The 23,673-nt window shown below is 40.4% G+C and overlaps 4 protein-coding genes across 14 annotated transcripts in view; 3 read left to right on the top strand and 1 right to left on the bottom strand.

Moving 5' to 3' along the window:
- The window catches only part of Con (connectin), a 61,311-nt gene extending 52,508 nt beyond the window's left edge, over window positions 1-8,803 (top strand). The window contains exons 3-5 of the mRNA XM_069136888.1: window positions 5,267-5,458; window positions 5,595-5,746; window positions 6,408-8,803. Coding sequence (XP_068992989.1) covers window positions 5,267-5,458; window positions 5,595-5,746; window positions 6,408-6,656 — 593 coding nt within the window. The 3' untranslated portion in view covers window positions 6,657-8,803. The remainder of the gene's footprint in view (window positions 1-5,266; window positions 5,459-5,594; window positions 5,747-6,407) is intronic.
- Window positions 8,804-9,836: 1,033 nt separating this feature from the next.
- On the top strand, window positions 9,837-19,237 carry Rh50 (Rhesus blood group-associated glycoprotein Rh50). 5 transcript variants are annotated; one of them, XM_046633737.2, is made up of 11 exons: window positions 10,355-10,489; window positions 11,880-12,039; window positions 12,126-12,306; window positions 15,959-16,148; window positions 16,229-16,379; window positions 16,509-16,656; window positions 17,065-17,283; window positions 17,379-17,461; window positions 17,633-17,776; window positions 17,953-18,118; window positions 18,215-19,237. In XM_046633737.2, the coding sequence occupies exons 2-11, from the start codon at window positions 12,031-12,033 to the stop codon at window positions 18,361-18,363; spliced, it is 1,440 nt and encodes a 479-aa protein (XP_046489693.1). In that variant the 5' UTR covers window positions 10,355-10,489; window positions 11,880-12,030; the 3' UTR covers window positions 18,364-19,237. The 5 variants fall into 5 exon arrangements, with proteins under 5 accessions (XP_046489694.1, XP_046489693.1, XP_046489692.1 ...); XM_046633736.2 differs by having other exon boundaries at window positions 10,367-10,489; window positions 11,864-12,039; XM_046633735.2 differs by having other exon boundaries at window positions 10,373-10,722.
- SrpRalpha (signal recognition particle receptor alpha) lies at window positions 18,823-22,583 on the bottom strand. Of its 2 annotated transcripts, XM_046633728.2 has the most exons (8): window positions 22,339-22,583; window positions 21,630-21,999; window positions 21,365-21,406; window positions 21,006-21,147; window positions 20,658-20,802; window positions 20,090-20,595; window positions 19,577-19,991; window positions 18,823-19,417 (listed from the first exon to the last, which is right to left on the bottom strand). In XM_046633728.2, exons 1-8 carry the CDS (start codon window positions 22,453-22,455, stop codon window positions 19,292-19,294), a joined length of 1,863 nt encoding a protein of 620 aa, XP_046489684.1. In that variant the 5' UTR covers window positions 22,456-22,583; the 3' UTR covers window positions 18,823-19,291. The 2 variants fall into 2 exon arrangements, with proteins under 2 accessions (XP_046489684.1, XP_046489686.1); XM_046633730.2 differs by lacking the exon at window positions 21,365-21,406.
- lin-52 (DREAM core complex component lin-52) lies at window positions 22,548-23,559 on the top strand. Of its 6 annotated transcripts, none has more exons than XM_046633745.2 (4): window positions 22,548-22,923; window positions 22,996-23,073; window positions 23,166-23,258; window positions 23,391-23,559. In XM_046633745.2, the coding sequence occupies exons 1-4, from the start codon at window positions 22,893-22,895 to the stop codon at window positions 23,486-23,488; spliced, it is 300 nt and encodes a 99-aa protein (XP_046489701.1). In that variant the 5' UTR covers window positions 22,548-22,892; the 3' UTR covers window positions 23,489-23,559. The 6 variants fall into 6 exon arrangements, with proteins under 6 accessions (XP_046489701.1, XP_046489698.1, XP_046489700.1 ...); XM_046633742.2 differs by having other exon boundaries at window positions 23,355-23,559; XM_046633744.2 differs by having other exon boundaries at window positions 23,160-23,258.
- The last annotated feature ends 114 nt before the right edge of the window (window positions 23,560-23,673 follow it).

Raw genomic sequence — 23,673 nt, 5'->3', positions numbered from 1 at the left:
GCTAGCGATGGGAACGAACAGGCGCGAGGCATGGATCAGGACAAAAGTTTGAGAGAAAAATGCAGGGACGCGGACACGTCGTGACTCGGGATGAGAGAACTCTGCGAGAACTTTGTCCCTGGAGTAAAAGACGCCACGCTCCCAAAAGAACGCGTGCGTCGGTCACGTTCAAGGTACGAACACATCGCAGAATTTTCCCGTTTTCGCGAATAGTTCGTATCGGTGCTACGAGGAGACCGAGAGCCATGGTATTATGCACCGATGCGACGGGACCGTAGACAAATAAAACAGGCTAGAACAACGGGAGGGATCGGAGAATCGGAGGGATGCAAGAGCCTCGCCTAGCTAGCTCTATACCTATATATACACACACACACACGCATATGTACAGACTTTCCGCAGAGCGTACGCCGGTCGAAAAGGGGTGGAAAAGGGGGTTAAGGTAACTGAGTTTGGCTTTTAGTGCCCGAGTTCGGGGTGAATACCATATCAGATGAGTGACATTAGATGTCGGAGACGCGCAGGTTCCTCAGGGTGGGGGATAAAGGTGCAATCGGTATTATCTGCGCCGTGCTATAGCTATGTATATATATATATATACTTGTTATACGTATAGCCTGCAACCCTGTGCGTCGAACGAGGAGAGATCGGGGGGTCGGAGGGCGGAGGGTGGGGGAGATATTCAGAAATGAAATTTAACCTCGGGGGATGACGTTGTTAGGAGGAAATATTTATCACTCCTCTCCAACTTGTCGCGGGCCTAAGAAAGTGAAAGTATACGTATAGTGTAAGTAAGATGCCTACGGGGAGTGCGGAATTGCCACTTTGGTGTGAATTTCATTTTCGCGAATATTGTGGGTTTACACCATTGCTAATATTTCCTTGATTGCCTTTCACGGTACCATGGATATAAGTATATATGTGTATATTATATATTATACGCGTGGAGGTAAATATAATATTCGAGACTCACTTTTACCACTTTGCCCGCAATGAGGTGGTTGAATGCTCTCTCAGGATCTCGTATCCATGCTGCAGCTTATTGTTGGTACTTGAAGAAACGAACGCGTCGATGCCTGCAACATTAAATTCATTCCATAAATTTGTATCGTCTATCGGATGTAAATGCTTGCATTAGAAGATGTAAACGTATATGTATAGAGAATTAATAAATGACAGCTGATAGGCGCGCCTTCTGTGTTCGTGTATAAAAATTGCAAAGTGATTGATTTATAATGCTGGTTACGTAGGTAATAATTATTATCAATTGCAAAGATTGAAATGATTAGACTCTTTTTCGAATCCTACGTTTCCATCAATCTTCATTCCGCGTTTCCACGTAATTTATACCATAATAAATTCTGGCATTCGCAACGTAGCCAATTCTCGTGCATTTCAATTATGTACCTCAATAATTTAGACTTTGAAATTTAGTAGCCACCTGTGAATAATACTCTGATTTTATCCACTGTTCTCGCAGTTTTGTTTCTTTTTTTTTTTTTGTTTTATCTTCTTTCCTGCCTAAATTATTCTCCTTGTTTCTACCTAATAAATTTTTGATACGCTACGCATGAAATTTTACAAACTTTTATCCGAATGTATAAGTTTTACATCAGAGCCAACCGGTATCGCTCGTGTACGGAAAATTCGTAGAAATTTGATTGTAGGGGTAAAATCGATTTTCGGCCCTTCGGTGCCGTTTTTCGACGTCGACTCGCACGATGATTTCTGATCCGGCGTGAATCCCTGATTGCGTGCGGACGGTTTGCAAATGATTCGATCAAAGCGCATTGCGTCGAAGGTGACCAAAATGACGTTTGCATTCCGTCGATGATAAAACAGGAAGGGGTGTTCCCGGCAGAGCGGCAGACAACCACGCCTCCATCCTAAAATTTCATCCCCTAAATGATTAAAACCTAATATCCCAGGGACACGCCCACGATGCAGGGTCCCGGTGCCCGGCAAGCACCCGGGAGACGTCCCCTCGGGATACGGGATTCACCGTCGCCTCGACAGTCTACCGGCAAAACGGGATGGAAGCCGAGAGAGAGGCGAGGCGAGAGTTTCGAACCAGACGGTTGGCCCCGCAGTTTTCACGGTTCCTGGCTCCAATTTCATCCGGTTTTCGCGTTCAGGGGGAGCAAGTCAGCCGCGTTGTGATTTTTTCCCCCACAACCCCGCACCTCCCGGCTTTCGGATAATTAATTGACGGCATTACTGTAATTAATTAATTCCCGGGTGTAGAACCTAAAGATTCCACCGCAACCTGGAGCGCCTCGGCTATTCCAAGCACACGTCCAGGATTCCGTTTTCAACAGCAAAAATCGTTATCTCTTTTTGTTTGTTATACATTTATACGCGAATTATCAATACCTGTATAGGATATCTCTGCGGTCGGCCGATGGACACGCGGTGTTCATTTATACCTCTCGGAGTTCAGCTGAATCGATACCGAATCGAAACAAATTAACGATTCAGCTCCCCGCCGAAAAGCGCTCAGACCTGTTACGTACGCGTTACATTGGCACACAGATTTCTGCATTCGTGCATCGTTTTTCAACATAGGTACCGTCTTTACACCCAATTCAAGTTGACCCGTGTCTGCGTATCGCACACGATCGAGGGATGTGTAATTAACTTTCATATCTCGTTCTTCCATCAAGCGCAGCGTCATACGTATACACATGCGAGATGATAACATTTTAACGGAGATTATACCACGCATGCGTAGACCGTCAATCGTCGCTTCAATTTTATACTTTTGCGTGGACACGCAGCAAAGCGGAAGATAATTTGAAAGAAAAACGGAATCGAAGAACCCGACGCAAAGAAAAATAAATAAATAAAAAATAAAAAACCATATGAAAAGTGAACGTAGAAATAAGGAGGAGAAAAAATAACTGGATAAAAGTAAGGAAAGCTCGCCGCGTGCGGGAAAGCCTGTAGACACGTATTGGCTTTCAACGGTCCCTGAAATTACCCCTTAAATAAATTATGAAAAGTTTTTGTTTCCCCGCTAGATATACTCACTGGATACATTCTCATATGCACCCATACAGATACGTGTACGTATACAAAAACACACACGCGTAACATTGTTACCACCGTAGGTTGGCGTACAGCGTACGTTATATACAGGAGAGTCGAGGCTCTCTCGTGCATCGGGGTCTGTTATTATTTCAAAGTACATTTTAGTCCCCTGCCTGAAGGGGTCGACGGGGGGGATTCGAGAGAGAGAAAACGGTATTAACCATTTGGTATTCTTTCACGAAGTAGGTATAACGCATCCCGCGCGGCGTATAAACTGCACGGGAACGAAGGAAGGAAAAAAAGGAAGCGGAAGCAGGAAAGGAGGAATTCAAAGTGAATTACTCTAAAAAGCTACGGGCGACTTACGGAAGCTAGAGGGGTGAAAGACGCACCGTACCCCGTATCTTTCGAATCTCCAAACACATGTGCGAGAATTCCTCGCGTCGCGCCCCGCAATTTCGACGTGTAAGGTATAATTTCCGAAGTCGAAGCGACGCGTCACATCGGCACGCGCAACGCCGCTTGATCCCGGGGGATGATGATGAAAAAACGCAAGCGTGCCTACCTTTGTTGTTTTTCGCTGTCGGCTCGCATAAACACGGCGAGGAGCCGCGGAAGCTGCGAGATTTAACCGGAGTTTAAGGTATCGAGGGCGCTCCGACCCCGCGGGCCATTTCGGACTTTCAGCGGGGGCCGAGGGGCTCCAGACTCCCGCTAACCGTATAAATATCTAAACACCCACGGGAGTCCCGTCGCACCCGAACTGCCGACGACTATCCCCTATCCCGGTCTGCTGCATCGCGGAGATATAATTTATTATTAAACAATTAATTAAAGACTCGAGAGGCCCGCTCCGATTCCATCCCTGCGCCCCATTCGTTATTCACGACGATATCAAAGTATGTATCGCTCGCCGCTTTTGAGTAACCCACCCGTAGGTTGGATGGTAGGAACGGACGTACAAGCGTGGCGCCTTCGTGCATATATGCATGCATCGCGCCCAGCGACGCCTCCCTTGTCCCTTTGAAGCGTACATTTTTCCCTACAGTTAAATTCCTTGAAGCTGGGTTAATGCGCAAAGGTTCTCGAGGTCACCGATTTCAAAAATCGGGGCAAATCTGACAAGTTTCCAAAATTCTAAATGGCGGATCCAACATGAGGGAATAAGATCAATTTTTATATTCTCAGGCCGCTGTATTGGATTTGACACCTTGAATTTTGAAATTCTGACGTCGGATTCGTTTTCAGCTAGCCCGACAACCGAGGATTACCGAGTTTCACATTTCTAGTCCCTGTAATCTTCTCACAATTACATTTATTCTGTAAAAATAGGCATTTTCAACACTTTGTTTATTTATGGCGCTCGTTATATTCGCGGAATCATCACAATCTCTCTTAAAACATCAACGTCGACACCTGAGAAGTCCAATTATACAAAAAAAAAAATTACAGCGGTATCTCAAAAGTTGAATATAAATCTTGAATAACCGATTCAAAAACGATGTCTCATTGTCTCATATTTAAGACGCTGTGCCGCAAAGGATTACTGCACAGATATCCTAGAACGAGAGAGTCCTTGTGAGTTCCTGATTTTTGGCGGACACTTTTTCAGTCGAAAACCAATATGAGATCGGATAAGAGCAATACCGGTTATTGACACCTCTAGACTCAATTATTAAACCTTTTATTTTCCAAAATTATAAATTGACGGCACAAATTGTGAATTTCTCGATGATTAAAAACAATCTTCAGATTGCAGAAGGTTAGACGCTACAAATTTATTTTTTGTTAATTTTAGAACCGAGGATCAAACAGATACGACCAAAAAAGATCAATAATTACCTTACTTCTCCTTACCTCCACCCTTCATAATATAGATTGATCCAACGGTTATTATTCGCGGTAATCTTCAAAGAAAAAGATACCCCTGATAAAATTGCCGTTAGTCACGGAGTATACGCATTGAAAAAAGTTTGGCAATCGGTACAAGTCCAAAAAACCGTATCTCCCCGGGGACGCGGGAAACTAAGGAGAGTCGAACGACGACAAAGTACGGCAAGAAAGCTTGGAAGCTTTGCTTATACTCAGCGTAAACGTCCCACCTCGAACGAGTTGTGAAAAGTCGTTGATCCTGATGGACTATTATTATTATCCTCATCGTCACCGTTATTATCGGCGCAAAGTTTTTTCTCCCCTGTTCTCTGGAATCTTAACACTCGATACGAAATTGTTTCAGGCAACAAGCTGATCTGCGACTGCAGACTCGCCTGGATATGGGGATTGAGAAACGAGACGAACAACACGCAGCTGAAAGAATCGTTGGATGAACTGACCTGCTTCCTCGAGCTGAACAACTCCACCGTACAAGTTATCGACGACGCTCAAACCGAAAGCCAGGCTGATACTTCGGAAAATACCCAATACCAAGGTGAGTAATCGCCAAGACGGGGTGAGCAGTTTCGTTGATCGACACTCGTCACGGTTAGTGTCGACTAACTTCCGAAGGATTAGGGGAGACTCGCGGTGTCGGCGGTAAATGATAACTCTTGTTTCAAACATTGCAGAAGATTACCCGTCCGACGACGTCATGCTCGACGGCACCACCGGCGACAACGGTGAATACTCGTACAGAAACGATAATCCTGACGATTCGTACACTTACGACGACGAAGAGGGAGTCGCGGATCCGTCGGCTAGCACCAATCATCAACCAGTGGTAAGAACAACGCAGTCCGCGTCTGTTTGAAAACAAACTCGTCCCTCGCTTTCGAAACATCCGACAGCAAAACCTAGGTGCTTTTCGCGAAGTTGATCGATGCGATCGAGGCTTTGTCAGAATGATGAAAATCGCTCGATTTTCGCAGCAGTCGATCGTCGGTTGAGAGTTTCACGGTCCGATCGGGCTGCGGGATTTGTCGAGTATAAAAAAGGTTTGCGAAGGGATTTTTTTAGTTTCTCACTTCGTTAAAACGGAGTCCTTTCAGTGTCGTAAGTTTCTCGTTTCCACTCTCTACAGCGATAAGCCCGGAGAGACGTAGCGGTGAAAGAAAATCGGAGCGTTCTTACGTATATAGGGTTTTTATTTTTCGCGGGATTTGATCGCGTTCGGAGGTAGGAATTCCCTCAAGAGCTGATCGAGCGCCTCAGACGATAAACGAAGGAAATTCAAAATACCTTCACACCCTAGTCTCTCGGATCCACGGTGGCGGGATGTGCTTATAATATATTACATATACGTACATACGGCGTGATATTTACCTTTTAGATGCATGGTAGTATATACTTTGAAGACAATTTACAACGACGGGAGTAAAAGAGAAACGAGAGAGTGGAAAGTGGAAACATATGAGGGAGCGTAACGTGGGTTCTTTTTTTAGTTGCAAGTTGTCGAGGGTAAGACTGGGTACGTCAGGCATCTGTTCCAATTGAATCCCGAAGACCTGCCCTGCCCTGACCGCCAGGATCTTATGGCGTCCGAGCAGCCGTTCAGCCATCCGGAACAAACGCTCTTCGGATCATCATCGGGGTCAATGTTTTCCCTGTCATCGGCGGAGAACGCGGTGTCTTTCAGTCGCTGGATCCTCGTCGTTGTCGCCTTGGCGAACCTCGCGATATTATTCACGTAGAATGAATGACTTGTGAAAGGCGACGGGTAACTCCTAACGACAATTCTCTTCAAATCCGTGGTATTTTGTAGGCTTTTATGCAGTCCTTAAGGGTTCCAATTGTTATAATCATTGGTTTCGCTTTTCCTACGTTAAAATACTGACCGTGAAATTTCGTTTGATCGCGCTGAGCGCAGTCGATATTAAAAATTTCACATACTTTAAACGGGCATGCGGCTGACTCTCGAGTACCGTGAGTGAAAAAATTTAGTGGAACTTTTAAGGAAAATTGTGTAACCGTCTTTCCGCGACGGTGTATCGGTGGCTGTACAGGAAACGCCTCGACTTGGCCTTTTCTTTTTTTAAAGAACCCGGATCGAATTGACGATAGCTGGTTATGACCTTCCGGTGAGGAAGAGCGAAACTGGGCTGCATTTTCGTAATTGCCCATCGTTCGACTGTGAACGCTGCGCCGGTTCAATACATGTGAAATAAACGTAAAAGAAGCGGATATCGTATTACATAGTGAGTGAAGCGAGACTGTAAATAATTAAGTTGGTCTCTTTGTTCTGGAAAGCTATACAATTACGATAATTATAATAATAAATGTCGGTAAGTCGCCGCTGTATGAATTCAGTGTGTACAAAGGCGTGAGACCATTTGTAGGTACGATTTAAGAATAAATAAGAAGTTATAACTTACGGTGTAGTTACGTTAACAAGATGAAGGAAGATGAAAAAAAAAGAAAAAAACAATATACGAAAACGGAAAAACAATATTCATCCGTATTGGGAAATTCCATTTTTTTTTACTCTCAAACTGTAACGCCCGTTAATTAACATACGTCGTTAATAATTGTAATACACTAATATGATGTCTAAATGAATATAAATTTGAAAAAAATGAACGAAGCACGAAATAAATATGAAACGTCTTGCTTTGCGACAATGAATACAATGAGAAAGAAAATATCTCCGCATCGCAGCTCTGGGAGATGAGGTACATAATCCACGTTGAGAGTTTAATAATATAGTTTTAGAACGTAAGAAAGAATTACCATTGTATTATAATACCAAATATTACATTATACAAGCACGAAGTAAGCATTTTTGCTTTTAGTGCTGTATTTTGTAGTCCTGTAGCTTATTTATACGTCTCCTCATTATCGTACGTACAGTATATTCATTTGCGAGGAAGTAACGAGTTGATGTACAGAGGATTATCGAAACAAAGAAATTAAACAAAAATTTTATTTTAACTGAAACGAACCGTTGACCCTCAACGTATTAATCAATCTATCAGAATACTCGCGGAATCGATTATCCAGCAAAAAAAAATCTTACATCTGAACGTAATTGACCGTCTAAACGTTAATTGATAATTTTTTTCTGTTCCGCGAGGACGAATGACGGTGAGAAATCATTGGATAGAACAAAAAAAAAAAGAGAAGAAATTGTTCAGTGTTTCAGTCCTACACACCGGCGTATGAGATGTCTTCGAAACATATCTTTACACATTGCTATAATCGACTGAAATATATTTTATCTTTCATATTTCTTAGCCATTATTCAATACGCAACGCGAAAGCCAAAAAACTAATTAACTTAAATTTATATATATTTGATACCACGCATTGTCGAGACTATTCTACATTATACAAGCTTTTATTACGAACGAATCGTCAACGCAACGTGACCTTCACCGTACCACGATTGCAAAAATGACGCAATTTATAACTTCAATGTACCTATATCATTTCTGCCATTCTTAAAGTTGAAAATTTTCTTTTTTTCCTCTCTGTCAAATTGTCGACATCACAATCATTTACTTCGCTGAATAATTCGTGTAGTAATTATGCAATTCATGGGCGTCTTGGTAGAGATACTTGAATCGGTAGATGGGAGATTGGTATAAGTGCAGGCGGAGGGAAGAAGGGAAGAGAGCCCCGAAGAATTAATTGATATGATGTTTAGAGTAAAAGAAATACATTTCGTATATAGTGAAATCGAGTAATTAAGAAATAAATGACTAATATAAACAACTATTAGTGTATAAGAATGCTTTATGTGTGTGACTGCAATTTAACAAGATGAAATTAAACGTTAGTTCGCAAAAAAAAAAAAAAAAAAACAAAGCAACAGTAATTTCGATCGATTTTAATTAGCACATTGCCGACGATATATGATTACAAGATTACAAAAATACGTGAAAGAAAATCTCTCATTGCGATATACGAATATTTGTGTGCGTCGATATGAAGTATAATTATAGTATAATAACGTATTACATAAAAATAAGATTTGGAATAAAATATTTTTTAGCATATTATCAATATTTTTTGAAACTACGCGGATTTCCAAGCGCTGCATATGTAACGCACAGTATGTATTTAATGGTTTTTTATTGTTAGTATTTTGTTTCAACGTTCCGTTTTGTTTCTCTTTTGCTATACTTTAATATTGTACATGTCAAAGGCTACAGTGAAAATGAATACTCTTTAATATTTACGTGATACCGTAGAAAGTGAATTTTCCAAAAACAAAGTGTACGACAGTCCGATATTATACCTGGCACAATGTATATGTATAATTCGAGAATTACCCAAGATATATGATGAATATAATAAAATGATTATAAACCACAGTCCCAACGCATACGCATCGTATAACATGTTCGTTTATAAGGTTTACCAGCATAAATGATAATAATACAAAATAGTAATAAAAAAAACAAAATCAACGTTAATTAAATCAGAACAAAATAAAGCTAACAATGAGATAAAAAATTATTTCTGCATCATATCTTTCTCTCTCGTTATACCCTGGTAAAAAAAGATTGATTGCATAACTATCCGTATCCTAATTAAAATCAAAACTACGGAAAGAAATTGTTCGCGATAATTTGACGAACGAATCGAAAGATCCGTACTATGGTTTCAAAAAGTAAACCAATCACTGATGGAAAGAGGGAGAGGAAGAAAAGACGAAAAATCAACGGCATTTTGCTGTCGAGAAGAACAGTGACGCGTATTTACGAAGAGATCGGTATGCCTGTAGCAACGTAAATAAAATCTCGTTAAACGATTTCTGCCCCGCAGATCGGTATGATTTGTTTTCGTTTTCCATTTGAACCTAATTCACAACGAACAACATCTGTCTTGCCGCACCGTCTTGACGCACGTTATAAAATACTCAGACCTCCTGCGACCGGCGACAGATGAAGACCTTCTCGACACTTAATTTAATTTTTTTATCGCACATTTTATTTATTTTTTTATCCGCCGCAGACGATCGCTCGAGTTCCCCGCAGCAGCGTAAGTACATTTCTTTTCTGACTGTGTGGGTACAGACTTTTTACCAGTCTGCAGATTGATGTTGTTCGTTTGTTCGACGGAAATTTTCTTTTTTTACACCATGTTATATTACGTGGAAACCGAGGTACGACAGGACGCTTCCATCGCATCGGCCGCACAATAAATTCTCATTCCTTCTCGTTGCGCTTTTAATTAATTTTCTTAATTGCTGCACTGCAAGCGTATGGTTTCGGATTTCAAAAAAATAAAAAAATTCAATCATACTTGCAGTCTCTATTATGTTGCGCGGTCGAGTTATTCTCCAGATGATTATTATCATACGGAATACACCAAATTACATTGAGGCTAATTGCGGTCAACTCGTAACGGGCATACATATACATATAACATTGTTATCAACATCGAGGAGTTTCGTTTAGTTTCTGTTCGCTTTTGGTCGGGGAAAGTTGACCGTAAATTCATCCCGTCGCTCGTACTCTACTGCAATACTGCAAACGTGGATCGGAAGTTGCGACAATGCGTGTCATATTCTGATCGCAGTGTGCGTGAAAAATAATCATATATGTATATACGTTTCTGCTGACCGGCTAGACAGAGAAAATTTGTGTGGGATAGGATAATTTTTTTTCTCATTCTCTCTCTCTTTCTTCGCAGTAAGACAATGAGAATATCTGAAGAAAATTAAGCGAGGATCTGGAGAAATCGATGCGGAGTATTGTGGAAACGCGAACAGCCGTCGTTTGAAGTTTAAAATTCTAAGTTAAACCGATAAAAGTAAATCTTTCCAGTCTCTCGGCAGATCCATTTGTACATATATATAGTATGTGCAGAGGCGAATTGGTACCGTACTAATTTCTGCAGGCAATTTGGCCCTAAGCCAATAGCAATTCGCGAATATTACTGGGGGAAAAAAAGAGAGGCGGACGAATTGTTTAACTGGAAGTTACACGCGTTGAAACATGGAGCTTTTCTTTCTCTATAACCCGAAATTCACTCCCAACGATTTTCTAATAAACGACAGTTTGCTTTCATTTACTCGCATTCGCGCTTCTACCGTCGTGTTGTATAATAAGAAGAATCTTTCTCCACTCCCCTGAAAAAAAAACGAGTTTTGCGCTAATTACAGTAACGCGTGTATGTATTTGTATATTGTGTATATATATATATATATATACTACAGACTAATTTGAATTTCACTGCCGCAAATATATACGGAGGGAATACTTCGTACTCGTATAATGAGTATAAAATCAATTAGCAAAGGGCTAATCGACCGACGTCGTGTTTGCCCGTTTGTTTTCACGTTTTTCTCTCGATCGCACGCGTTGCACAACAAGTCATATCGATTTCATTCCAATCTAAAATTAAAGGCTTCGGAATCAATTTAACCTCCGATATCGATTTGCAGAAGCGATGAGCAAGGCTTGGGGACAATCAAAGAAGTCGTATGCGTACCAGTGCAGTTCTGTCTTTCTTGTACAGCCGAAGCGTGATCGCGACCTAAAAACCGTAGACAATTGCAAAAAGTCTCGTAAAGCTCTGACGATAAGTCAACGTTGATACAGTTCGCTTGCATTATACGTGGCACGACCTACGTTCATTGTCCAAATTAATTGTCGGGGAAGGATAAAGTTTGCGTAGGTATATGGTCCGAAATAACTCGACGTATAACACGACACGCGATCATCTCCTATGTGCGCAATGGTGAATCGGCGATAGAGAAGTGCACACAAGCTCGTTTGGCGATGAATAAAAGTGCCGAATTAGAAGCATGCGAGGAACGTTAGGCCGTCACTGATCAAAGCGCATCCGGTAGGGAGGTCGGCTCGTATCCCGGTGATCAGTTTAAATCCAGCGGTCTGAGAAGAAATATGTAATAGACGTACCTACATTAATTGGGTATAAAATTTTTCAGTGTATATTTATAACAGGTTTCGTCTGAACCGCGTTTTCCTTGCCATCATATATACGTATATAATAGCGACAGAGTGATTTACGTTCGATTTGAAAGGTGAGCCCGCGATCGGCGCGGATAAATTTAGGAAAGTAATCGAGTTTAAAAAGTTGCGAAGAGACGTCGTGATGGGCCAGGTAAGGCGGAGTTACGTGGGTACATAATGAAAATTTCAATATTCGAGTAAATCAAGCTCTTTCATTTACCTTTTAACTTTCTTCAGGGGATGCATTTGCCCGGCGGAATGACGAAGCAGGTGCTTTACTTGTTTGCACTACAAATCGTGATAATCGTGCTAATGGGCACGCTCATGAAATATGACTCGGAGGCCAGACCCAAAAGTAGGAGTGACAAGAACTCGACCGATCCGGACAACAAGAACGGCCAGATCAGGATCTACCCAAGTACGTCGGAAACTTTGTTTACACCGATATTATTGCCCGAGGTGAATGTGTGAGAACGTTTCAGCTCTTCGCTCTGTGTTGTATCGTAATTAACTCGTGTAACTTGATGTTCGAACACAAACCCGCCCACCTGCCGCACGGACACAGTAACACAGGTGCGTGGTGACAAATGCTTGGAGAGTAACAAGTAACGAACATGGAAGCTATTTCGAGCAAAACAACATTTAATAATAACAACGTAACGTAAAGTGTTAGAGCCTGCAAATACGATTACAGCTGTGCGAATTTGGCGCCTAATAGCAGAGGCGTTAAGTGTTTAACAAGGATTTTCTCTCGCCGATAATAATTGTCGGTTTATAAGGACCGTTTACACGGTATAGCTGGATATGAAATCAAATTTAAACGCTTGTATTCTAGGCACTTTGTTCTACTGAAATTTGTTCAATGTGCCAGCGCATAGACTCGTATGAAAATAATTCATACGCACCTGATACTATCATCCGTATACAATTTTTGAGCCCAAAATCTACGATCAATTTAATCGATGAAAATTCTTGGCTTACCCGGTTGTCCGTTGCGCGTTATCTCCTCGTTCCTCGATCAGTCATTACTTAAGCAATTTCCAGTAGCCGCTGGCACCATGGAATAACCCGAAACAATTCACTGTATACACATCGTTTTCTACGTGTCGTGGAAATTAGATTTTTGCCGAGAATAGTATAAAGATCATACGACTGTTTCACGCCGTTTGACAATCATTTCGCATATTTTTATACGCCTTGATGGCGAAAATTTTCCCGACTGAACTAATCTCAGGTAGATTGAAATCGACTCCCTGAATTCCGACACGCGAAATGAATTCGCAGCAATGAGAATAGAATCAGAAGAGAAAAGGGAAATTGAAACTAAGAAGGGGAACCCGGCGGACTTGTCTATATACTATACTGCCGGCTTAAGATTCAACGACTCTCAGGCTCGATGTTTCTCGTATATATAGATTATATATTTCCCACGGGATTTCTCGAGCAACGGGTACAGTAATTATTTAAAGCCCAAACGAATTCTGGGCCCTGATACGAACGTTGTCTGCCGAAATTAAGAAAGCTATCGAAGCTCTTTCCGCATGTTAATATAGTTTTGCAAGAATGTTTAAAACAATAAGAGCATTCTCGATATCGAACAAATTCCCAGCCATTTATATATTCTTCTTAAAATTCTGTACTGTATATTTCAAATTTTTTTTTTTTTATGCTTTCTTTTTTTTTTATGAAAAAAAACTGCGCGCTGAATTGCCTGTACTTAATGCATAAAAGAAAAGTATGCAAAGTTAAGTTTCATGCGTTATTCAAAATATCCTGGTGATGATAATTCTCAGGGCCGCAAGATACGGTGGAATGTATAGCAAAAATCTGTCGAAACAATGCGGGCACACATGTACGACACTATTTATTTACCAGAGCGGCAAATTCATCTAACGAAATATACCGTTGAAAAAAATGTTCACGAATACTTCAGCAATGTAGAAATGTATGAAATAGATAATTTTTTTCCAAAAGCGAATGAAAGCAGATGAAGTCGAAAACGGAATTTTCGGATGTTGTCTGATGATTTAGCGCCCAATTCCCAAAGTACTGCAGATAGATTTTCGCAGAGCAATGTAAAATTATCATTTGTACCAAGAAAGTGACGTTGCATTTAAACTTTCGACGGGACTCTGCCCTGTAATTTACGAAAATGACTTACGTTCGAAATGAACGTATAAATACATTTCGCAACTATGTCCTGAACACGTACACGCGTAAAATACGTTTAAGATCATGCGACAATAAGGAAGAATATTATTCTCTTATCTCACCAATCACTTGTATATATAAACCGGTATTTGTATTCACGTATTTTAGTTCCGACGATTTGGCAACTGATCGTGATATTCAATGTCCAACGCTTAAAACGTCCGTAAAATTCAGTTGAAGATTGGCTCTGACCAAGGTGTGTCGGTCTAATATATTATTTCGCCTAAATTATGATTAACATCATACACGGCGTACATCCGTCGATTCGTAGTTAAAAGATTTCCGAAGAAACAAACCGTATTCCGATCTTTCAATCATATCCGCTTTCGGTTGCGGGGTATAAAGTATAAAAAGAACGTGTGGATTTAATTCGAACCGTACCGTAGGAGTCGCGATATAATCGAAAAAAATGTGCGAAAGGACTGGTTGAAATATTTTCTGATAGGTATAATAGTGTTTTCCTTACTAGTGCGCGAAGGTGGCAATGCCCGCACAAGCGTGAATGCGCAGCACGAGCCCGGAGACGAGTTGGAGGGCGAGTGTGGCGCATTCACGCGAGATAGGCATTGCCAACTTTCGCGCACTAGTATCGAACTCTATGTTTTGCTACACCTGTAATGGAAAGTCCGACATACACGATTATATTTACACGAAACCACGGCACGATGTCTGTTCAGTGACGATGTCGAGCACGGCAAAGAGTGACAAACTATTCCGTCGGTGGCGTTAGTGCAGCTGTTTGCGAAATGCGCAACTGTGAATAAAAGCGCATCGTCTTTTTCGCACACCGCTAGCGATGCGCGAAAGTTTTTCCCGCACATGTGTATAAAAGACTACTTTCGGTGCTTGTAAATGGTGCATAAAAGTGGACTTTCCATGCAGGTGTTGCAAAAAAGTTTCCATCGCACGTAAAAAGAGCCACCTCGAAATTCGAAATTTCTGCCCAGCATTGTATATTGACAGGAAGAAATAAGGCAGCTAACATATAACTAAATAAACAACGATAAGTGCATCCTGAAATTTAAACTCCAGCTATAACTGAAAAAAAAACCTGAACTTTTCACCATCGATGAATCTACATATTATTTAAATTCAGTCGCGTATGTAGCGAAAGTTGAGCAACGTAAGCTTCAAAGTGTCCCGGGTCGACTATAGTCCAGAGATAATAATTATCTCCTCGATTGTAATTATACGAAGTAACACAGATTTCGTAAAAATACATCGCGTAATCAAAGCTGTGCCGCCGCGCGGCGTTTTATTTGTGCTATACAGACAGTTTTTACCTACTGCAAGTCTTCATGACTTGTTTATTTTTTTATTTTTAAATAGTATACATTTGTGGAAAATCGTATTGCTAACAGATCCCCCCCTCCTCCGTAATTCTTGTGAGTAGATTTGAAATAAGCTAACAATTACCGCGACGGAAACGCGTTGAAGAATAGATTAGAAGCATGGTAGTATTGAAAAATGACAGACAATCAACAAGGCGCAGAAACGGAGACACCGCCATGGTTCGGATGGTACGTTTCGCACACGGTATCGGTCTGATCTTCGTTGAGGCGATTATTATCGTTGGATTTCTTGCGCTTTCCGAATACGGACCGGAATCGAATGCTCGTTCTATAGCAAACAATGTCCATCCGTACTTGAACGGGAATCAACAAGACGATGCGCCCCGAGCTTACGCGCGTAAGTAATCTGAATGTTCACGAAAAATCACAAGTCAAGCAAAATGTGCGACGAACGTACGGAACGAATTGGAGAGCGCGTAACAAACAGGCATTATACGTTAACTTTTTTTTTTTCCGAAACCGCATGAGCCTAACTTGTTTATCGAGTAATTTAAAAAAAATTTCCAGTGTATCAAGATGTCCACGTGATGATATGGGTTGGATTCGGTTTTCTGATGACTTTTCTACGAAAATACGGACAGAGCGCGGTTGGCCTCACATTTCTCGTCGCTGCAATTTTGATCCAAGTCGCAATACTCTGTCAGGGAGTATTGTACCTGTCGAAAGAATCCGGCAAAGCACCATTGTCCTTGCAAAGGTACGAGCAACTCACACAGATTTACCTTTCCACTCTCATTCCAAGGCACCTTTCGTCAAACTTTCAAATTCTCTTCACAGTCTGCTCAGCGCCGATGTCGCCGTGGCCGCGCCCTTAATTTCCATGGGAGCACTTTTGGGAAAAACGACTTACATGCAGCTGATAGTCATGGGAGTGATAGAACTTGTTGTATACACTGTCAACAAGTACATAGGAGAGCATCACTTCAGGGTAAGATTGAACACGTTTTAGTTACTCGGCAGAAATTTGAACTGGAACGACTTGCAAAGTTTCGGTCGAGCGTACACGCTTGAGCCCTACATCCGCTTAGCATGACACCTCTGATGATGAAAATTACAGGCGGTCGACGCTGGAGACAGCATGTACGTTCACGTATTCGGGGCGTACTTCGGTCTAGCCATTAGCTTCGTTCTCGGGTACAAGGAAGCACCGAAGGAGCATCCCTTGGAAGGTTCCAATTATCAGTCGGACATATTTGCGATGATAGGTACTTAAGAGATCGGTTAGCCTTAAGGGGATGTCCTGGTCGATTTCGACGTTGTCGTACACGACTTCAAATATTTCAAGCGCAAAAAAGGGCTTAACAGGCTCATTCTGTACACAATTCTGAACAAAATTCAAAAACACTAAAATATATTTTCATTTGACACAGATATAAAGAAATGGCACGGAATCTACGAAATCGTAATAGTAAATTCGTAGAATTCAGATACGTGGACCATTTCTTTATTGCTGCGTTAAATAAAAATGTCTCGGAGTGTTTTCGTTCGTAATTGTGTATAAATTGGGACTGTTGAGCCCTTTTTCGCCTTTGAGATACGTGGACTTCGATATTCGAAGATATACATATATACGACAGAGTCGAAGACTGAGAAATCGAAATTCTTGTCAACAGGTACGATATTTCTCTGGCTGTTCTGGCCCTCCTTCAACAGCGCCGCGTTGCACGGCGACGATCAGCAGAGAGCGATAATCAACACTTTACTCTCGATAGCCGGCAGCTGCGTTGCAGCGTTTGCAACGTCGGCCCTTGTATCTAAAAACAATAAATTCAATATGGTTCACGTACAAAATTCAACCCTCGCCGGGGGCGTTGCCGTTGGCACAGCAGCAGGTAGATTACGTTATAACCGGAGATGATTGGAAGAGCAAAGAAAGAATCGTCGATCAGCATCAACGCTCAACGTGTCTATAATCGTACTGTTTCAGGGATGATGTGCGAACCCTTCGGTGCACTTATAATTGGATCTATTGCGGGAGCTCTCAGCGTTCTCGGCTACAGATACTTGACGGTTAGAGCAATTCCATATATTTTTTAAAAACTCGTACTTGCATAAATCACAGTTGGTTCGAAGACTATAAGCTCCTCGCCAACATTCGCGACTCTAGCTGACACGCATTCTTCAAAAGTGACTTCATTCTCATTCACGTCTAAATAGTAAACGTTTGTTCGACCGTTTCAGCCATTGATACAAAAATTCTTACGAATTCATGACACCTGTGGCGTTCACAATTTACACGGGATGCCCGGTGTTCTTGCCGGAATATTCGGAGCGCTTATGGCGGGCCTCGCGACGCTGGAAGACTATCGTTATTCGCTCTACGAGGTAAGAAAGAGAGGAACGGTCTCGTCTCGATATCGCTCCGTGGAGGGGATCTATAGGTCAGCTGGATCAATACGATTTAATGGAATTTCCACAAATTCTACAGCCTCTTCTTATTATACATTACCGCGAATCGGTAAATGTCAAAGATTTACAACTCTGATTTCATGCTCGTATAGATATTCGAAGCAAGAGCTCCTTCGTCGCCAAAAGAGCTGGGTGAAATCAATGATGATTATCCGGTAAAACCGGGTCAGGATAGAACGGCTGGCCAGCAAGCGGGATATCAGTTGCTAACGCTCCTGGTTACCATATTAATTGCAATTGTCACGGGACTAGTAACAGGTAAAAATGTACACAATGTATACCCATAGATATTGTGCATAGTACTATAATCCGATAATTCTTGAGTTTAACTAGGGTGAATTAAATTTCTTTAAGGGCTTATTATTAAGTTGCCAATTTTGGGTACTATTCCGGAAGAATTGAAGTTTGACGATGCGGCAAACTGGGAACTAGAAGAGGAGCAAACAGATCGAAAGGAGGAAAATCGAAGCGTAGACGAACAGTTACCAATGGGTTCCATTTAATGAATAAATGTTGAGGAGAATTAAAAAAGGGTTGCAAGTGCCAGTGACAAGAAATTTGGAAAATAAACCGAGAAGAACCGTTTTTTCTTTTTTTCTCGCTGCAGAGCTATTCATCGCTTGAATTTGCCTGTGGAATTTATTACGAAAAAATGGCACTTAAAGCTCTAGTTAATTGAACTCCTCAACTGTCAACGGAGGACGACAGTAAGTAACGTGAGTATACGATACATGACTGGATGACTGTGAAATCCACGCGTACATAGTATTCAAATTCGTTTTATCGTAAGAATAATAAATAATGAACGAATGCAATTTCCGCGCTGTAAATGGAGCTGCGTACACAGGAAAAAATAGCAAGTCACCGAACCTTGAGAACAGTTATACCAAATCCTCAATCACTCGAAATGTGACGTGTGTTCAGTAGATCGGTTCAATTTTACCTTAGTGATTATTGACAAATGACCATAAAATAAGAATTACATTTATTTTTATTAAACTTTTCTTATAAAATTGTTCGTTAAATGTATCTATACAATAAATAATCATTTTCATCTACTATTACATTATAACCCTAAAAATGTCACAAAGAGGATTTGCAACGGTATACTCTTCACCGTTTTATGGAGTAAAAATAATAAATTGTTGAAACCTTGTTTCATAGACGTCATAAAACGAATAACGTATTAGATGGACGTCGTAATTATTGCATATCTTAAATTTTACCATGTTACAGAATAATCCTTACTGTGAAATTTGGAAAAGCGAAATATATTTTGATGTTATACCTATGCTCGTATGTCTGTTGTATGTCCGTGTCCGTGTGTTTCAGTATATGTAATGCATCGTAATGAAATGTATAATTAACAACACATAAGTGCGAAAAAATGTATGTTACATAAATTTTTGAAATCTTCTTTTAATTACAAACCTATTTCATCAAGGCATGAACAACAGCCTTGGCGTTTAGTGCTTTCAAATCGATATACGTTTGACCAGTTCCAACAAATACAATTGGCTGACCAGTTATGTAAGTCATAGAAATAGCAGCACCCACCTGCAAGTTAAAAAAAACTTCGTGAAATACAAAGAAATATTAGCCAAAACTGGTACTCTCTGAATCAACAATATTTTCACAAAACACATTAACGTAACACTCATTATTTTATTCGGTATTCCATATTTACAGAATGGGAAGAAGTTCATCTTACGGTACCTTATCGTCAATGGTGTCGAATTTAGTCAACACAATGCCGTCGATGATATGCGGATTAACGGAACTGCTATAATCTGCTAGAGCCTGATTAAATTTGACCAATTGATCAACAGCCTCGTTGCCGACCAAAGCCTCGCCCACAAATAGCACCAAATCTGGCTCGTTGACTTTAATCAATTTTGTCAAAGCTCGCATCAACGGCTCATTGTCCTGCATTCTCCCAGCAGTATCTACCAAGACAATGTCGATTCTAGCATCTTTGGCAAAACGTATGGCCTCCATGGCTATCCCAGCAGCATCTTTTCCATAACCCTTTTCATACAGTTGCACCATTGTTTGATTGTTATGTTTCTCAGGTGGGTGTAGGGCGTTTAAATGCCGCGTGTGGGTCCGCAACTGTTCTACAGCACCAGCTCTGCGTATAAGTGACGAAGATGATGAACTCTTATTAAACCGTTACTAATATTCGATGATATTAACGCATGACAGTGAAAAGAGAAGAGTCAATGTTACCTGAAAGTGTCACAAGCGGCAATTAGGACTCTGAAATTATTTTCAATCAACCAAAAACAGATTTTTGCCAAATTCGTCGACTTTCCAACACCGTTAACGCCACAAAATGTCATCACGTAAGGTCTGTTATTTTTCTTAGCTTCATACGCATCTCTCAGTATATCCACTCTTCTTTTCGGTGATAAAATTTGTACCAAAGCTTCAGTCAGTGTATTTTTAACCGTACTAGCAACACTGTCAAATGTACCTAATACTTTTCCCTCCAATTTTGTGCTCACAGATTCACACAACTTGTATGCAATATCAGCGGCAACATTCTTAGATATCAAATGATCTTTGAACTTGTCTAATGCTGGCAGCATATCCTCTTTGGTTAGGGATTTGTTACCAACGAGTCCTTTGAAAATGGAAAATACACCTCCAGGTTTTTGTGATTGCATTTTCACGTCTTCGGGCTCATCTTCAACTTCCAAATCTTGAATCCCAGGCTTCATTTTCCCAACCATCTAAATTTTTTTGTGAAATTAGCTAGTATCAGAGCTTTCCTAGTCTGCAGTACAACACTTACCGATGTATCTGCTTGAATAATATTTTCAACATCTTCACGTTTATCCGTTGTACGTTCCAGCTCCAAGTTGACCAAATCTTTGTTGGTACCTCCCAATTCCCATTTTCGAGGCTGCTTTCCAGTTTTCTCGGGTTTTGGGCTCTTTCTACAAATTTTACACAACTTTCAATTGTACTAAAATGTTTTCAATTAAAACCAGCAAGCAGCATTGTGCCAATGATCAAAAAGTTTGTGGCAGGGTGAGGGGGGTTTGTCTCGCCCTGAATATATTTTTAATGGAAGCTGTTGCTTGTTAATTTCACCATCATTATACTACAGCAAACCGCAAAATTTTGGAAAACTTCTTACTGTTTATCTGCTTTCTTCTTTGGCCCAGCTATTTTTTGTACAAGTTTGAGTCTATTAGCTAAGAGAGTTTCTTCGTCCAACTCTCCATTTGTAACTGGAGATTGTTTTGGTACATCTGGTTTGACAGGTTCTTGAATTTTCACTGAAAAATTTCGTATGTAAAATTTGAATTAACATTATATGATTTTCCACAAATTTAGAAACCTTGTGGAATCTCGCCACATCCTTGCATTCAAAATCACCAGCAGATGAAATATGTTTAGGAATTAAGGTTACAGTGAGAATAATTGATTAATGTGAAAAAGGAATACGATTTTAGTAACTAGATTCACACAACAATGATAGCAGTTACCACTTACAATGACTATCATCATTGGAAAAAATCCCCTTCTTCTTCTTTCCTAAAAATACCAAGTTAGTGAAGCGTTATGATAAGAAGCGACGTAAATGATAATGTAATCAACCCAAAGCATCAAAACTATATCCAACTAATGATACAAGTTTCTTACTCTTATATACAAGTCTACTAAGTAAGAAATACTTGCAAAAGTTTGCAAACCAGGACGAATACCCAGATGGAATAGTTAAATCTTGATTTTTAGTTGAAATAGCTAAACCCTTTACCTTGTTTTTTGTTGTCTTTGTCGTCCTTTCTTTCAATCATACTAGCGACAGTTTTCTTTGATTTAATACTTTCATCGAATGTACGCATCTGCTTTGGAAGTTTAGCCTGGTGTTTTCCCCATTGCTCAGCAGCTGCTAGTATGGCATCATAACTATTCTTAAAGTTAAAATTATAGAACCACTGTGATTTTGCTAGCTCATTTTTGTATCGATCTCTGAACTCAAGATGAACGTCGGAAAGAAACTTATCCACATAGGATAACTGGAGTATCTTCTGATATGCCACCACAAATATAAGCTCAAATTCATTGTCCAGCTTGTATTGAAGTCGCAACGAGTCATGATCAAACGTATGGCTACCTGTTCGCTCCTGTAAATAATATGCCAATTTATTTTGCGATAACTTATTCCGTTACTGAAAGATCAAATCAACTAAGCTGATCCTTTTCTCATACAGCAGATGCTTCTTCAACGATATGATTTTTGTAGAGTTAAATGTAACCAAAATTCACACGAGTGCAAATCCATTGCCATATGTTCAGGCTGAACAGTTGTCGAAGGTAAGATATTCCAACCAGTGGTTGCAACGATTCAATACCTTGTCGAGCATGACAAGCACAATATAACATCGCGGACTACCAGTTGATTTCGATGAATAGAAATTAAGTCAACACTTGGTAATTGTAATAATGTTGTTTTGAATACTTGCCTGTAAAATAACACTGCGAATCAATGCGTTGACACTTGGTGTAAATATTTGTGTAGTACTTTGAAAACACCAAAGTACTATACCGCCTTTGCTGAATATTGTAAAGAGATCGAGCATTTTGAAAACAAGTTGCTGTAAATATCAATTTTAAGAAACGAACTTAACCTAACAAACGTGAACTGCGTTTGACTTTTGGTACACGTCTCTACACGTCAGATTGGATTAATGGAACGGCGGAAGTTGATGAACATGAAATCACGATGGAGAAACAGAACAGACACTAGTAGGAGTATTACGTATATGATCACAGCTCGGCGGACATTTTTTTTAATGCAAATGTCCGCTACTAGGTGCGCATCGTTCTCAAGAGCGGCGAATCTTCGGTATGACGCTGGTCTATTCGTTGTATTATAGTTCAGTGATGCATACAACACTGTGACCGATTCATACGAATACACATGCAAACACATACCTACCGCCATATTGCTCCGTTTGAAATATGATTGAACCGATTGAACCAGCCGCAGAGAGCGGGAAATGAAGTAATAAACAAAATGGCGTCCGAGGGACCCGCGAACGAATCAGGTTAGGATGTAATTTAAAATTTCAACAAAGAATGGCAAACAAGAAGCGAATACCTGTTGTTATATTTTTCAGAGCTGCTTGCGGTTGACGAGAGTCTCATGAGCTTGGAAAAATTGGATCGAGCATCGCCGGACCTGTGGCCTGAACAAAGTGAGTTCACCATTAGATTACCCAAGGTCTTAAATTTCCGTAATTTTTTATTTATAAAAGTTAGTTTATATCAGCGAATGATGAAGTTCCAGGTGTGAACGAATACGTCGCTCAAAATTCCCCTCAAACAGAACCACCTTCGTGGGCAGCGACTCTTGCAGCTGATGATATAAATAAACTCCATCGTAAGTGTCTCAAACTGACTTCTTTGCCTTGAATCACATATTCTGTTCTAGATTTAAGACCCTTATAGACTCAACAGTTTACTCATTTTATTTCAGAGCTCGGTAACCTTTCAATGACTGGTCTTATTACAGAAGTTAAAAAACTTCACGATACTGCGTACCAACTGGGGTTGGAAGAGGCCAAAGAAATGACTCGTGGAAAATATTTAAACATATTTAAACATAAATAGTTTCATAAAATTAGAATAAGTGTACTTATGTATGTATGTAAATATTTTTTTGAATGAACTCTTTATAGAAATTCTTCTCTATCGCTCAATATCCATGAGAAATTTTTTTTTTTGACCAACATCCAATGATTTAATTGATCAGAGATGTTATAATATTATACCGCCTAGAAACCTTCAAGTTTTTA

Source organism: Neodiprion pinetum, chromosome 6, assembly GCF_021155775.2.
Source record: "Neodiprion pinetum isolate iyNeoPine1 chromosome 6, iyNeoPine1.2, whole genome shotgun sequence".
Classification (NCBI taxonomy): domain Eukaryota; kingdom Metazoa; phylum Arthropoda; class Insecta; order Hymenoptera; family Diprionidae; genus Neodiprion; species Neodiprion pinetum.
Note: the sequence above shows the minus strand (reverse complement) of the source record. Positions and strands in the feature narration are given on the sequence as shown.